General features: G+C 39.2%; 1 protein-coding gene and 1 pseudogene across 1 annotated transcript in view; one reads left to right on the top strand and one right to left on the bottom strand.

Annotated features, from left to right (window-relative positions):
- LOC129540400 (mitochondrial adenyl nucleotide antiporter SLC25A24-like) overlaps window positions 1–14,800 on the top strand; it is a 66,734-nt gene that overhangs the window by 20,835 nt on the left and 31,099 nt on the right. The window contains exon 4 of the mRNA XM_088834999.1: window positions 7,743–7,910. Coding sequence (XP_088691125.1) covers window positions 7,743–7,910 — 168 coding nt within the window. The remainder of the gene's footprint in view (window positions 1–7,742; window positions 7,911–14,800) is intronic.
- On the bottom strand, window positions 2,323–3,677 carry LOC129540759 (hypoxanthine-guanine phosphoribosyltransferase pseudogene; annotated as a pseudogene).

The following is a 14,800-nucleotide window of genomic DNA, read 5'->3' as shown; positions in this document are numbered from 1 at the left end:
CAACCCCTTATCAGATATATCATTTGCAGATATTTCCTCCCATTCAGTAGGCTACCTTTTTGTTTTGTTGATAGCTTCCTTTGTTGTGAAAAAACCCTTTGATTTAATGTAATTTCATCTGTTTATTTTTGCTTTTGTTTCCCTTTGCCTGAGGAGACATATACAAAAATATTGCTAAGACTGATGTCAAAGGGTACACTGCCTGTATTTTCTTCTAGTTATAGTTCTTCTAGTTTCTTCTAGTTATAGTTTCAAGTCTTAAATTTAAATCTTTAATCTATTTGGAGTTTATTTTTGTAAATGATGTGAGAAAGTAGTCTGAGTTGACTCTTTTGCATATAACTGTTCAGTCTTCCCAGCAACATTTATTGAAAAGGCTGTCATTTCTCCATTGTACCTTCAACTTCTTGCCTCCTCTGGCATTATTTACAATTAGCCATATAAATATGCATTTATTTCTTGACTCTCTATTCTCTTCCTTTGATTTATGTGTCTGTTTTGCGTCCAGCATCATACTGTTTTGATTGCTGTAGCTTTGTAGTATAGTTTGAAACCAAGGGGTATGTTACCTCTAGCTTTCTTCTTTTTTCTCAAGGTTGTTTTGGCTATTTGTGGTATTTTGTGTTTCCATACAAATTTTAAAATTTTATTTGTTCTAGTTCTGTGAAAAATGCCATTGGTATTTTGATAGAGCCTACACCAAATCTGTAGGGTAATATAGTCCTATTAATATTAATTCTTCTAATCCATAAGCATAGTTATCTTCCCATTTGTTTGTGTTGTCTTCAGTTTCTTTCATCAGAGTCTTACAGTTTTCTGGTACAAGTCTTTTATCTTTTTGGTTAGATTTATTCCTAGGTATTTTATTATTTTTGATGCAATTGTAAATGGGTTGTTTTCTAATTTTCTCTTTCTCTTAGTTTATTGTTGATGTAAAGAAATACCAACAATGATGTTTCCACATGTCAATTTTAAATAATTTATTCATTTTTGGCTGCACTGGGTCTTTGTTGCTGTGCATAGACTTTCACTAGTTGCAGTGACTGGGGGCTACTCAATAGTTGTGGTGTGCAGGCTTCTCATCACAGTGGCTTCTCTTGTTGCAGAGCATGGGATCTAGGGTATATGGGCTTCAGTAGTTATAGCATGCAGGCTTCAGTAGTTGTAGCTTGTGGGCTTTAGAGCATGGGATCAGCAGTTGTGGCACATGGGCTTAGTTGCCCCGTGTGGAATTTTCTCAAACCAGGGATTGAACCTTTGTCCCCTGTTTTGGCAGGTGGATTCTTAACCACTGGGTCACCAGGAAAGCCCTGGATGTTAATTTTGTATTCTGTAACTTTACTGAATTCATTTATGAGTTTGAATAGTTTCCTTGGTGTCAACTTTTTAGTATTTTCTATACAGTATCATCTCACCTGCAAACAATGACAGTTTTACTTCTTTCCAATTTAGATTCATTTTCTTTTTCTTGTCTGACTACTTGGCTAGGACTTCCAATACTATGTCGAATAAAAGTGGTTTAGTGAGCATCTTTTTCTTGTTCCTGATCTTAGCTTTTCACCATTGAGTATGATGTTAGTAGTAAGTTTGTTTTATATGGCCATTATTATATTGAGGTATATTCCCTCTATGCCCACTTTCTTGGGAGTTTTATCATAAATGAATGTTGAATTTTATCAAAAGTTTTTTCAGCATCTTGAGGTGATCACATGATTTTTATCCTTCAATGTTCGTGTAATGTGTGACACTGATTGATTTGCAAATATTGAACTGTCCTCATAGATGAAATATACTCTTGAATTCTTCTGAGGGTTTAAATTATTTTTGTTTTTCAATTCTGTTCAGTTCAGTCGCTCAGTCGTGTCCGACTCTTTGCGACCCCATGAATCACAGCACGCCAGGCCTCCCTGTCCATCACCAACTTCTGGAGTTCACTCAAACTCATGTCCATCGAGTCGGTGATGCCATCCAGCCATCTCATCCTCTGTCGTCCCCTTCTCCTCCCACCCGCAATCCTTCCCAGCATCAGAGTCTTTTCCAGTGAGTCAACTCCTCACATGAGGTGGCCAAAGTATTGGAGTTTCAGCTTTAGCATCAGTCCTTCCAATGAACTCCCAGGATTGATCTCCTCTAGAATGGACTGGTTGGATCTTCTTGAAGTCCAAGGGACTCTCAAGAGTCTTCTCCAACACCACAGTTCAAAAGCATCAATTCTTCAGCGCTCAGCTTTCTTCACAGTCCAACTCTCACATCCATACATGACCACGGGGAAAACCATAGCCTTGACTAGACGGACCTTTGTTGGCAAAGTAATGTCTCTGCTTTTTATTTTTATTTTTTTTTCCTTTAAAGAGACAGCCTTTATTTGAAGGATTTTTACTTGAAGAATTCAAAAAGTGGTAGGTTTTTGGAACTTACTGACCTGTATTGAAAAGGAACTGTTGACAAAGATTCACCAGAAATAATCTGAACAAGCAAGAAAATATAGTTAATACTACTGAAACCTACTAAAAAAGTTCCAGGACATACGGTTTCTCTGACATAACAATACCTCTAATGGTGTCATGGATACAAAACTGACTGCTTGTTACTTTTCTAAACACACAGTGGTATAGTTAACAATATTCAATCACTTCTGTTCTTTCCTGAATATATAAAAATTAAAATACCAATTAAAAAACTAATATATTCTTCTCTTTAAATGTTTCTTACAGATACAGTTTCCATTTTTTCAGTCAATAGTGGTGTGGTTTAAGAGATATTTCATTCACAAGTCAAACAACAATCTACCCAAACAGAACTGATAGTCTTTAGGCTCATAGTGCAAATGAAGAGTTCGGGAATGCAGCAACTGACATTTCTAAAATACAAAACAGATCAAATTCTTAGGAAATACATGCAATAAGCTCTACTAAGCAGCTGGCCACAGAATGAGAACATTGGATCATGTCACTGGTGATTTCAATGGGACGCCAGGTATTTCCAAACTCAACTTGAACTCTCATCTTAGGCTTTGTATTTTGCTTTTCCAGTTTCGCTAATGACACACACGTGATTCAAGTCCCTGAAGTATTCATTATAGTCAAGGGCATATCCCACAATAAACTTGTCTGGAATTTCAAATCCAACAAAGTCTGGTCTATAGCCAACACTTCGAGGGGTCCTTTTCACCAGCAAGCTCGCAACCTTGACCATCTTTGGTTTTTGCTTCTTGACCAAGGAAAGCAAAGTCTGCATTGTCTTCCCAGTGTCAATTATATCCTTTCCAGTTAAAGTTGAGAGATCATCTCCACCAATTACTTTTATGTCGCCTGTTGACTGGTCGTTACAGTAGCTCTTCAGTCTGATAAAATCTACAGTCATAGGAATGGATCTGTCACTATTTCTGTTCACTGCTTTGATGTAATCCAACAGGTCGGCAAAGAACTTATAGCCCCCCTTGAGCACACAGAGGGCCACGATGTGATGGCAACCCATCTCCTTCAACACATCTCGAGCCAGTCGTTCGGTCCTGTCCATAATTAGTCCATGAGGAATAAACACCCTCTCCAAATCCTCAGCATAATGATTGGGTATACAAAATAAATCTAGGTCATAACCTGGTTCATCATCGCTAATCACCACGCTGGGGCCGCGGGCCGCCATAACGGAGCCGGCTGGCGCGCGGGCTGAAGGCAGTCTGGGGAGGAGGAAGCTGGCGGCGGGCCGAGCAGGAGGCGGGGGCGCAGCAGTCTGTCTCTGTTTTTTAATATACTATCAAGGTTGGTCATCACTTTCTTTCCAAGGAGTAAGCGTCTTTTAATTTCATGGCTGCAATCAGCATCTGCAGTGATTTTGGAGCCCCCAAAAATAAAGTCTGACACTGTTTCCACTGTTTCCTCATCTATTTCCCATGAAGTGATGGGACCAGATGCCATGATCTTTATTTTCTGAATGTTGAGCTTCAAGCCAACCTTTTCACTCTCCTCTGTCACTTTCATCAAGAGGCTTTTGAGTTCCTCTTCACTCTCTGCCATAAGGGTGGTGTCACCTGCATATCTGAGATTATTGATATTTATCCCAGCAATCTTGATTCCAGCTTGTGCTTCTTCCAGCCCAGCGTTCCTCATGATGTACTCTGCATATAAGTTAAATAAGCAGGGTGACAATATACAGCCTTGACATACTCCTTTTCCTATTTGGAACCAGTCTGTTGTTCCATGTACAGTTCTGACTGTTGCTTCCTGACCTGCATACAGGTTTCTCAAGAGGCAGGTCAGGTCGTTTGGTATTCCCATCTCTTTCAGAATGTTCCACAGTTTATTGTGATCCACACAGTCAAAGGCTTTGGCATAGTCAATGAAGCAGAAATAGATGTTTTTCTGGAACTCTCTTGCTTTCTCCATGATCCAGTGGATATTGGCAATTTGTTTTAAAGTCTCCAGTTTGTTTTGCTATTATTTATGTTTTCTAAATTCCAAGTTAATGAATACAGGAACACCCAGAGACCCTGGATTAATCATTAAGGTGATTAATTTTAGAGCTATGAGCCAGAGCAGTTGTATAAAATTTAAATATATTCAGAATATATTTTTCTGTCATGATGATACTTCTTTACTCTTTTATAAGAATGAAACATCCAATTTTAAAAAACAATAAAGATTTTCCATGTGGTTTTTAAATTTTAAGATTATTTTCTCTTCAAAGTATAAATTGACCTGTGTGTTTATCTGGCAGTATTTATATATAATCTAGGATAAGCAATATGTCCTTCAAATTGTGTAGCTTTATATATGCACAGTAAAGAAGCAACTGATTTAGTAGGAGATAAGGATATTGCTGCAGATACATTTCTATCATAACATTTTTCAGTGAAAAATGAATAAATAGTATAACAATTAAGGCCCACCAAGTTTCTTTCCCACTTGGTAAAGAAACATAGCTTATTTCATGCTAAACTTCAATGTCAGCAGAGTTTTCTTTGTTTTCCATTAGTCCAGGGAAACTCTGGATACTCTACACAAATTTCCAATAAACATTTTGCCTTTTGCCATACAGGTGTGTGTGTGTGCATGTGTGTGTGTTTGTGTAGAGAGAGAGCAAGTTGGAAACGTTGTGTCCGTTTACATTTAAAAATATACATCAATACCGTATATTAACACATATATATGGAATTTAGAAAAATGGTAACCTAAACCCTGTATAAGAGACTGCAAAAGAGACATAGGCATTTAGAACACTCTTTGGGACTCTGTGGGAGAGGGTGAAGGTGGAATGATTGGAGAGAATGGAATTGTAGCATGTATATTATCATAAGTGACCAGTCCAGGTTCGACGCATAAATTTTCCTCTGTTCATTTCTTTGCATTTGTGCTTTTTTAATAAAATTCTTTTTTAGAAAATAAAAAAAAAAAACAAAAAAAAAATAAAAATTTCAGTGTGAATTTCCTTAGAATGAAGAACTTTCGTTTATATATTATCAAAATCAGGAAATTTATCAGCAGTACAATACTGTTATCTAATCCACAGTCCTTATTGAAATGTAGTTAATTGTTAATTGTTCTAATAATTGTCTTTATAGTAATTTTCCAGATCCAATTCAGATCACGTGTCAGGTCTCTTTGACATCCTTTCATCTGGATAAGTTCCTTAATCTTTTATTTTCTATTTTTTGGGTCTTTCTTTGTGTTGGTATTTGTGTGTGTGCTCTTACACATATACATATATATATATGGTTTAAAAAACCTACTGCCATTCACAAGTTGTGTGTATGTTTGTGAAATCCTTACTTATGTTGGAAATGCAGGTTGTAGGAGCTTCATTTTTCTTTTAGGTTTCTTTTTTGAACATGTCTGAAACATAATATTATGTAAATTTAAGGTGTTCAACAGTTAATTTGATACATTTATATATTATAGCAATATTTAGCACTACAATCACACTCATAGTTATTGTCTTTTTAGTGGTCGGAATAAATAAGTTCTAGTCTCTCAGCAAGATGCTTGATTAGAGTACAAGATTGTTGTCTGTATTCACTATACTGTATGTTAGATCTCTGCTGCTGCTAAGTTGCTTCAGTTGTGTCCGACTCTGTGTGACCCCATAGATGGCAGCCCACCAGGTTCCCTTGTCCCTGGGATTCTCCAGTCAAGAACACCGGAGTGGGTTGCCAGTTCCTTCTCCAATGCATGAAAGTGAAAAGTGAAAGTGAAGTTGCTCAGATCTCTGCTGCTGCTGCTAAGTCGTTTCAGTTGTGTCCAACTCTGTGTGACCCCATAGACGGAAGCCCACCAGGCTCCCCTGTCCCTGGGATTCTCTAGGCAAGAACACTGTAGTGGGTTGCCATTTCCTCTCCAATGCATGAAAGTGAAAAGTGAAAGGGAAGTCGCTCAGTCGTGTCCGACTCTTAGCGACCCCATGGACTGAAGCCTACCAGGCTCCATTGTCCATGGGATTCTCCAGGCAAGAACACTGGAGTGGGTTGCCAGTTCCTTCTCCAATGCATGAAACTGAAAAGTGAAAGTGAAGTCGCTTAGATCTCTAGAGCTTAATTATTACTTGTTGCAAGTTTGTACCCTTAAACTGCCTCCATCTTACCTGCCCCACCTCTTATGCCCTGGTAACCACCATTTTACTCTGTTTTTGCAAGTTTGGCTTTTTAGATTAAACATATAAGTGATACTGTACTGTACTTGTCTTCCTCTGTCTGATTTATTTCACTTGGCACAATACACATGGCAGGATGTCCTCCTTTTTCATGGCTGAATAACATTCTATTATAATATATACATATATGTGTATAGATGAATGTGCATATATATATATATGCATATATATCTTCTTTGTCCATTCATCTGTTGACAAGCTTATTTCCATATCTTGGCTGTTGTGAATAGTGCTATAGGATGGAGCTAAACATACAAACATAGTAGTGCATATATCTCTTTGAAATCCTATTTTCATTTCTTTTGTGTATTATAACCAGAAGAGCAATTGCTGGGTCATAGGGTAGATCTATGGCAAGCCACTCCAGTACTCTTGCCTAGAAAATCCCATGGATGGAGGAGCCTGGTAGGCTGCAGTCCTTGGGGTCGCTAAGGGTCGGACACGACTGAGCAACTTCACTTTCACTTTTCACTTTCCACTTTCACACATTGGAGAAGGAAATGGCAACCCACTCCAGTGTTCTTGCCTGGAGAATCCCAAGGACAGGGGAGCCTGGTGGGCTTCCGTCTATGGGGTCACACAGAGTCGGACACGACTGAAGTGACTTAGCAGCAGCAGCAGCAGGGTAGATCTACTTTTAATTTTTTCAGGAACCTCCAACTTGTTTTCCATGGTGGTTTGTCCAATTATATTCTATTTTGTTTTCCTTATCTGACTTACAGTGCAATAATAGCTGTGGCTACACTAGTATGTAATTTAGACAGAAAGAACAGCTGGATTCAGATACTTTATCTTCCTGCAAAGTTAAGTTCAGGAATTTGGTAAAAATTTTGTATTTGTAACATGTGTGTGTATGTGTGTGTGCTCTGTTGCTCAGTTGTGTCCAACTCTTTGTGACCCCATGGACTGTTACATAGTAATATGCAAAAGTAAAATATTCCAAGAATAAGTAGGAAAATGATTGCAGGTATACTGTCATTGAAAATACAGTTTGACCTAAGATTGTTTTATCTTTTTAATTCTGTAACTCACACTTTATAGGATTGCCCTGGGTTGGGTAACTGATCAGTGACCCTATAAAATTCTTTTACATTAAGGTTTTAAAAACTAATTTGGCTGTAAGTAAAACTGGACAGTACTCTGGGCTAGTGGACTGTGCCAGGAAGATCTGGAAGCTTGAAAAGATTACAGGCTTTTACAAAGGCTACATTCCTAGTCTTCTGACTGTCATACCGCATGCGGGTGTAGATATCACTCTCTATGAGGTGAGTTTGTTTCTATGATGGCCTTACATTAGATTTATTAGATCTGGAAATATAATACAATTGAAAAAATTTTAAATAAAAAATACATTTAAAACTGAGTGAATAGAAAACATATTTTTATTTTTACAGTTTGTTTTTCTGGCTTCTCTTTCTCAGGATTGTTCCTATAAGTATTGTTTTCTGTAAGTTTGTTTCTATAAGCTTGTTTTCTGTAAGCATTGACCTTGACCTTTCCTTTTCTCTCCCTGCATGCAACCCACTCCACCTTAGTGACTCCATCTGTTGCTGGGTTTCTATATAGCTGGTATACAGTAACTTGCAGCTGTTTTTAAAACCTCTCTCCTGATCTTCAGACCACCAAAGAGATTGAATGATACTGTTTTGCTCCCCATTTATTCCTAGTGTCAGAAGTCTGATTTGGCTCATGTTACTTCTGTTCTGGGGTTTCTCGTGAATAATTTCTGGTTATAGTAATCATCTATTCCAAATGAATTATAGTCACTTGATTCCGAAAAAGGAAGAGAAGAATGTAAGTTCTTTTTTGGGGAGAGAAGTAGGAGTGCAAAATAATAATGACCTTTTTTTTCTCTGTTAGTAGTGTCCAGTTTCACTTTGGTCATTCTCTGTAACTGATCCTAACAGACCATCAAGCATGACATTCCCTGTACAACTCCCTTCTTTTTTAGTAATCCTGAGTACCTTCTACCCCACCAAACTTTTTAATTCTTATCAGTTAGGATAGCAGTTAGGATCGTAGATTCAGATTGCTTGAGTACAAATTATGGCTTCACAATTTGCTTAACCTCTCTGTGCCTGAATCATCTCACCTTAAAAATGAGGATGTATTCATTCAATAAATAGTTATAGAATTGCATGTACCACACTCTGTTCTAGGTACACCAAACAGAAGAGACAGAAGGTCCTGTCTGTAGGGAGTTCAACATTCTTTCACTGCGAGACAGACAATAAACCTTTGAAGCATGGCATATGGTAGTGATAGGGTTGTGGAGAAAAATGAAGCAGGGAAGGAGAGTAGATAGTTTAGTGACTGGAAGGCCTTCCTGAAAAGACACCTTCTGAGTAAAGACCAGAGGATGTGAGGGGGTTGAGCTACACATACATGTTCAAAGGGGACATTTAGGGTGGATGCATCCCTGTGCAGCTGGAGCAGAGTGACCCAGAAGAGATTAGTAGGAGATGAGGTCAGAGATCTGCTGGGTCGGGGCAGATTTCTCAAGGCCTGGCAGATCGTAGAAGGGACTTTAATTTTTGCTCTAGGTGAAATGGGAAACTGTTGGAGGGCTCTGGGCATAGGAATGCCATAGGTAATAAGATTTTATATCGTAAAAACTTTATTGAGATATAATTCATACACCATTTTAAAGTGTTCAGCTCAATATACTCACAGGTTGTACAATCATCCCGACTATTTAATTCAATAACATTTTTATCACTCCTAAAAGAAACCCCACTTCTAACTCCTCCACTCCCTGGAAACCACTAATCTGTTTTCTGTGTCTATAGATTTGTCCAGTCAGGACACTTCATATAAATGCAATTATACCGCATGTAATCTTTTATGACTGGCTTCTTTTCACTCAGAAATATGGTTTCAAGTTTCATCCATATTATAGCATTTATCACCATTTCATTCTTTTTTTCTGAATATTATTCCATTATATGGGTATACTATCTCTTGTTTGCCTCATTCATCAGTTAATGGATAGTTTTCTATTTCCACTTTTTTACTATTATGAGTAATGCTGCTATGAAATTGAGTACAAGTTTTTGTGTAGGCATATGTTTTCATTCTCTTGGATATGTATCTAAGAGTAGAATTGCTGGGTCATTAGATAACTCTATGTTTAACTTCTTGAAGAACTGCCAAACTGTTTTCCAAAGTGGTTACACCATTGAATTTCCACCAGAAGTGAATGAGGGTTCTGAGTTCTTCACATCCTTGCCAACACTTATTATTATCTGTCTTCTTGATTTTGTTATCTTTGTGAATAGAAAGTGGTATTGTTGTCTATTATTACTTTGTTTTTTTTCTTGTTTAGTTGTAGTTATTTGCATATAATAGATACAAGTACCTTAGATATTTGATCTGCAATTATTTTCTTCCATTCCACGTATTGTCTTTTACACAAAAGTTTTAAATTTTGATGAAGTCAAATTTATTTACTATTTCTTTTGTTACTATTGTATTTGGTGTCATATATAAGAAACCACTACCTAATCCAAGAACACAGAAGATTTATATCTTCTAAGGGTTTTACGTTTTTAGCTCTTACTTTAGGTTTACTATGCATTTTGAATTAATTGTTCAATATGGTGTTAGGCAGCAGTTTAACTCCATTCTTTTGCATGTGGATATCCAATTGTATCAATACCATTTTTTGAAAAGACTGTCTTCTCCACTAGATGGTCTTGGCAATATTATTGAAGTTAACCATACATGTTAAAGGTTTATTTCTGAACCCTCAAATTCTATTTCATTGATCAGTATGTCTGTCCTTACACCAGAACCACAACTGCCTTAATTGGTGTGGTTCTGTAGTAAGTCTGAAATTAGAAACTGTGACTTCTCTAGCTTTTTCTTTTTTTCTCTCAGAATTGTTTGGGCTATCGTGAGTCCCTCACATTTCCATATGAATTTTAGGATCAACTAAGCGACTAAGCACACACACAGTGTTAGAAGAAGTCCATCTAGGATAATGGACAAAGCTTGAAAAAATGGTCTTTGATATGTTGGGAGACTAAATTATCAAGGGAAATATGCACAGAAGACCCAAATAGACCTTTCTCTAAAGAAGACATACAGATGGACAATAGGCACATGAAACAATGTTCAATATCACTAACTATTAGGGAAAGGTAAATCAAACTACAATGAGGTATCACCTCACACCAGTCAGAATGGCCATCATTAAAAAAATCTACAAATAATAAATCCTAGAAAGGATGTAGAGAAAAGGGAATCCCCCTACACTGTTGGTGGGAATTAAGTTGGTGCAGCCACTTTCTGGAGAACAGTATGGAGGTTCCACAGAAAACTAAAAATAGAATGATCCTGCATTTCTACTCCTGGGCATATATCTTTAGAAAATTATAATTCAAAAATATACACGCACCCCTATGTTCATGGCTTCCCTTGTGGCTCAGTCAGTAAAGCATCTGCCTGCAATGCAGGAAACCCAGGTTTGATTCCTGGGTGGGGAAGATCCTCTGGAGAAAGAAATGGAAACCCACTCCACTATTCTTGCCTGGAGAATCCCATGGACAGAGGTGCCTAGCAGGCTATGATCCATGAGGTCACAAGAGTCAGACATGACTTAGTGACTAAACCATCAACACCTATGTCCCTAGCAGCACTATTTACAATAGCCAAAACATGGAACCAACCTGAACAACTATCAGCAGATGAATGGATAAAGAAGATGTAGTACATGTATGCTGCTACTGCTGCTAAGTCGCTTCAGTCGTGTCCGACTCTGCGCGACCCCATAGACGCCAGCCCGCCAGGCTCCCCCATCCCTGGGATTCTCCAGGCAAGAACACTGGAGTGGGTTGCCATTTCCTTCTCCAGTACATGTATATATACAGTGAAATACTACTCAGCCATAAAAAGAATGATTTGCAGTCATCTGCAGCAACATGGATGCAACTAGAGATTATCAGACTAAGTGAAGTAAGCTAGAAAGAGAAAGACAAACACTATATGACATTACTTTTATGTGGAATCTAAGATATGGCACAAATGAACCTATCTATGAAACAGAAACAGTCACAGATATAGAGAACAGACTTGCGGTTGCTAAAACTACCGCACAATTGCACTCATCTCACACGCTAGTAAAGTCATGCTCAAAATTCTCCAAGCCAGGCTTCAGCAGTATGTAAACCGTGAACTCCCAGATGTTCAAGCAGGTTTTAGAAAAGGCAGAGGCACCAGAGATCAAATTGCCAACATCCGCTGGATCATGGAGAAAGCAAGAGAGTTTCAGAAAAACATCTATTTCTGCTTCATTGACTATGCCAAAGCCTTTGACTGTGTGGATCACAATAAACTGTGGAACATTCTGAAAGAGATGGGAATCCCAGACCACTTGACCTGCCTCTTGAGAAACCTGTATGCAGGTCAGGAAGCAACAGTTAGAACTGGACATGGAACAACAGACTGGTTCCAAATAGGAAAAGATGTACGTCAAGGTTGTATTTTGTCACCTTGCTTATTTAACTTATATGCAGAGTACATCATGAGGAACGCTGGGCTGGAAGAAGCACAAGCTGGAATCAAGATTGCTGGGAGAAATATCAATAACCTCAGATATGCAGATGACACTACCCTTATGGCAGAAAGTGAAGAGGAACTCAAAAGCCTCTTGATGAAAGTGACAGAGGAGAGTGAAAAGGTTGGCTTGAAGCTCAACATTCAGAAAACAAAGATCATGGCATCTGGTCCCATCACTTCATGGGAAATAGATGGAAAAACAGTGGAAACAGTGTCAGACTTTATTTTTTTGGGGGCTCCAAAATCACTGCAGATGCTGATTGCAGCCATGAAATTAAAAGATGCTTGCTCCTTGGAAGGAAAGTTATGACCAACCTTGATAGTATTTTAAAAAGCAGAGACATTACTTTGCCAACCAAGGTCCGTCTAGTCAAGGCAATGGTTTTTCCCGTGGTCATGTATGGATGTGAGAGTTGGACTGTGAAGAAGGCTGATCACCGAAGAATCGATGCTTTTGAACTGTGGTGTTGGAGAAGACTCTTGAGAGTCCCTTATACTGCAAGGAGATCCAACCAGTCCATTCTAGAGGAGATCAATCCTGGATGTTCATTGGAGGGACTGATGCTAAAGCTGAAGCTGCAATACTTTGGCCACCTCATGCGACGAGTTGACTCACTGGAAAAGACTCTGATGCTGGGAAAGGTTGGGGGCGGGAGGAGAAGGGGACTACAGAGAATGAGATGGCTGGATGGCATTACCGACTCTGTGGACATGAGTTTGAGTGAACTCCGGGAGTTGGTGATGGACAGGGAGGCCTGGCGTGCTGTGATTCATGGGGTCGCGGAGAGTCGGACACGACTGAGCGACTGAACTGAAATGAACTGAACTGAACTGAACGGGGAGGGATGGTAGGTGAGGGTGGGACCAGGAGTTTGGGGTTAGTAGATGCAAAGTAGGGCTTCCATGGTGGCTCAGAGGTTAAAGCGTCTGCCTCCAATGCGGGAGACCTGGGTTCAATCCCTGGGTCGGGAAGATCCCCTGGAGAAGGAAACGGTAACCCACTCCAGTATTCTTGCCTGGAGAATCCCATGGACAGAGAAGCCTGGTAGGCTACAGTCCACGGGGTCGCATAGAGTCGGACACGACTGAGCGATGGAATGGAATGGAGATGCAAACTATTATATATAGGATGTGTAAACAACATGGTACTACCATATAGTACAGGAAACTATATTAAATATCCTGGGATAAATTATAATGGAAAAGAATATAAAAAAGAATGTATATATGTGTATATCTAAGTCACTTTGCTGTACAGCAGAAATTAACACAACATTGTAAATTAAGCATTGTTGTTCAGTCACTCAGTCGTGTCTGACCCTTTGAGATCCCATGGACTGCAGCATGACAGGCTTCCCTGTCCTTCACCATCGCCTGACGCTTGCTCAAACTCATGTCCATTAAGTTGGTGATGCCATCCGACCACCTCATCCTCTGTCATCCCCTTCTCCTCCTGCCTTCAGTGAGTTGGCTCTTTGAAACAGGTGGCCAAAGTATTGGAGCTTCAGCTTCACCATCAGTCCTTCCTTTTGGAGCCCAAGAAAATGGAGTCTGTCACTGATTCCATTGTTTCCCCATCTATTTGCCATGAAGTGATGGGACTGGATGCCATGATCTTCATTTTTTGATCGTTGAGTTTTAAGCCAGCTTTTTCGCTCTTTTCTTTTACCTTTATCAAGAGGTTCTTTGGTTCCTCTTCGCTTTCTGGCAGGACTGATTTCCTTTAGGATTGACTGCTTTGATCTCCTTGCTGTCCAAGGGACTCGCAAGAGTCTTCATCACCACAGTTCAAAAGCATCAATTCTTCAGTGCTTAACCTTCTTTATGGTCCAACTCTCACATCCACACATGACCATTGGAAACCCATAGCTCTAACTGCAGACCTTTGTTGGCAAAGTAATGTCTCTGCTTTTTAATACACTGTCTAGTTTTGTCATAGCTTTTCATCCAAGGAACAAGTGTCTTTTAATTTCATGGCTGCAGTCACCACCTGCAGTGATTTTGGAGCCCAAGAAAATGGAGTCTGTCACTGATTCCATTGTTTCCCCATTTATTTGCCATGAAGTGATGGGACTGGATGCCATGATCTTCGTTTTTTGATCATTGAGTTTTAAGCCAGCTTTTTCGCTCTCTTCTTTTACCTTTATCAAGAGACTCTTTAGTTCCTCTTTGCTTTCTGGCATAAGGTTGGTGTTATCTGCATATCTGAAGTTTTTGATATTTCTCCCAGCCATCTTGATTCCAGCTTGTGCTTCGTCCAGCCTGGCATTTCACATGATGTATTCTGCATAGAAGTCCAATAATCAGGGTGACAATATACAGCCTTGATATATTCCTTTCCCAATTTGGAACCAGTCTGTTGTTACATGTCCGGTTCTAACTGTTACTTCTTGACTTACATACAGGTTTCTCAGGAGGCAGGGGCTTTCCTAATGGCCAAGGCGGTAAAGTGTCTGCCTGCAATGTGGGAGACCTGGATTCGATCCCTGGGTTGGGAAGATCCCCTGGAGAAGGAAATAGCAACCCACTCCAGTACTCTTGCCTAGAAAATCCCATGGACAGAGGAGTCTGGTAGGCTACAGACCATAGGGTCACA

Source organism: Moschus berezovskii, chromosome 4, assembly GCF_049115385.1.
Source record: "Moschus berezovskii isolate FMDL1 chromosome 4, NW_MosBer_1.0, whole genome shotgun sequence".
NCBI classification, from domain to species: Eukaryota; Metazoa; Chordata; class Mammalia; order Artiodactyla; family Moschidae; genus Moschus; species Moschus berezovskii.
This window is presented reverse-complemented; position numbering and strand designations above follow the sequence as displayed.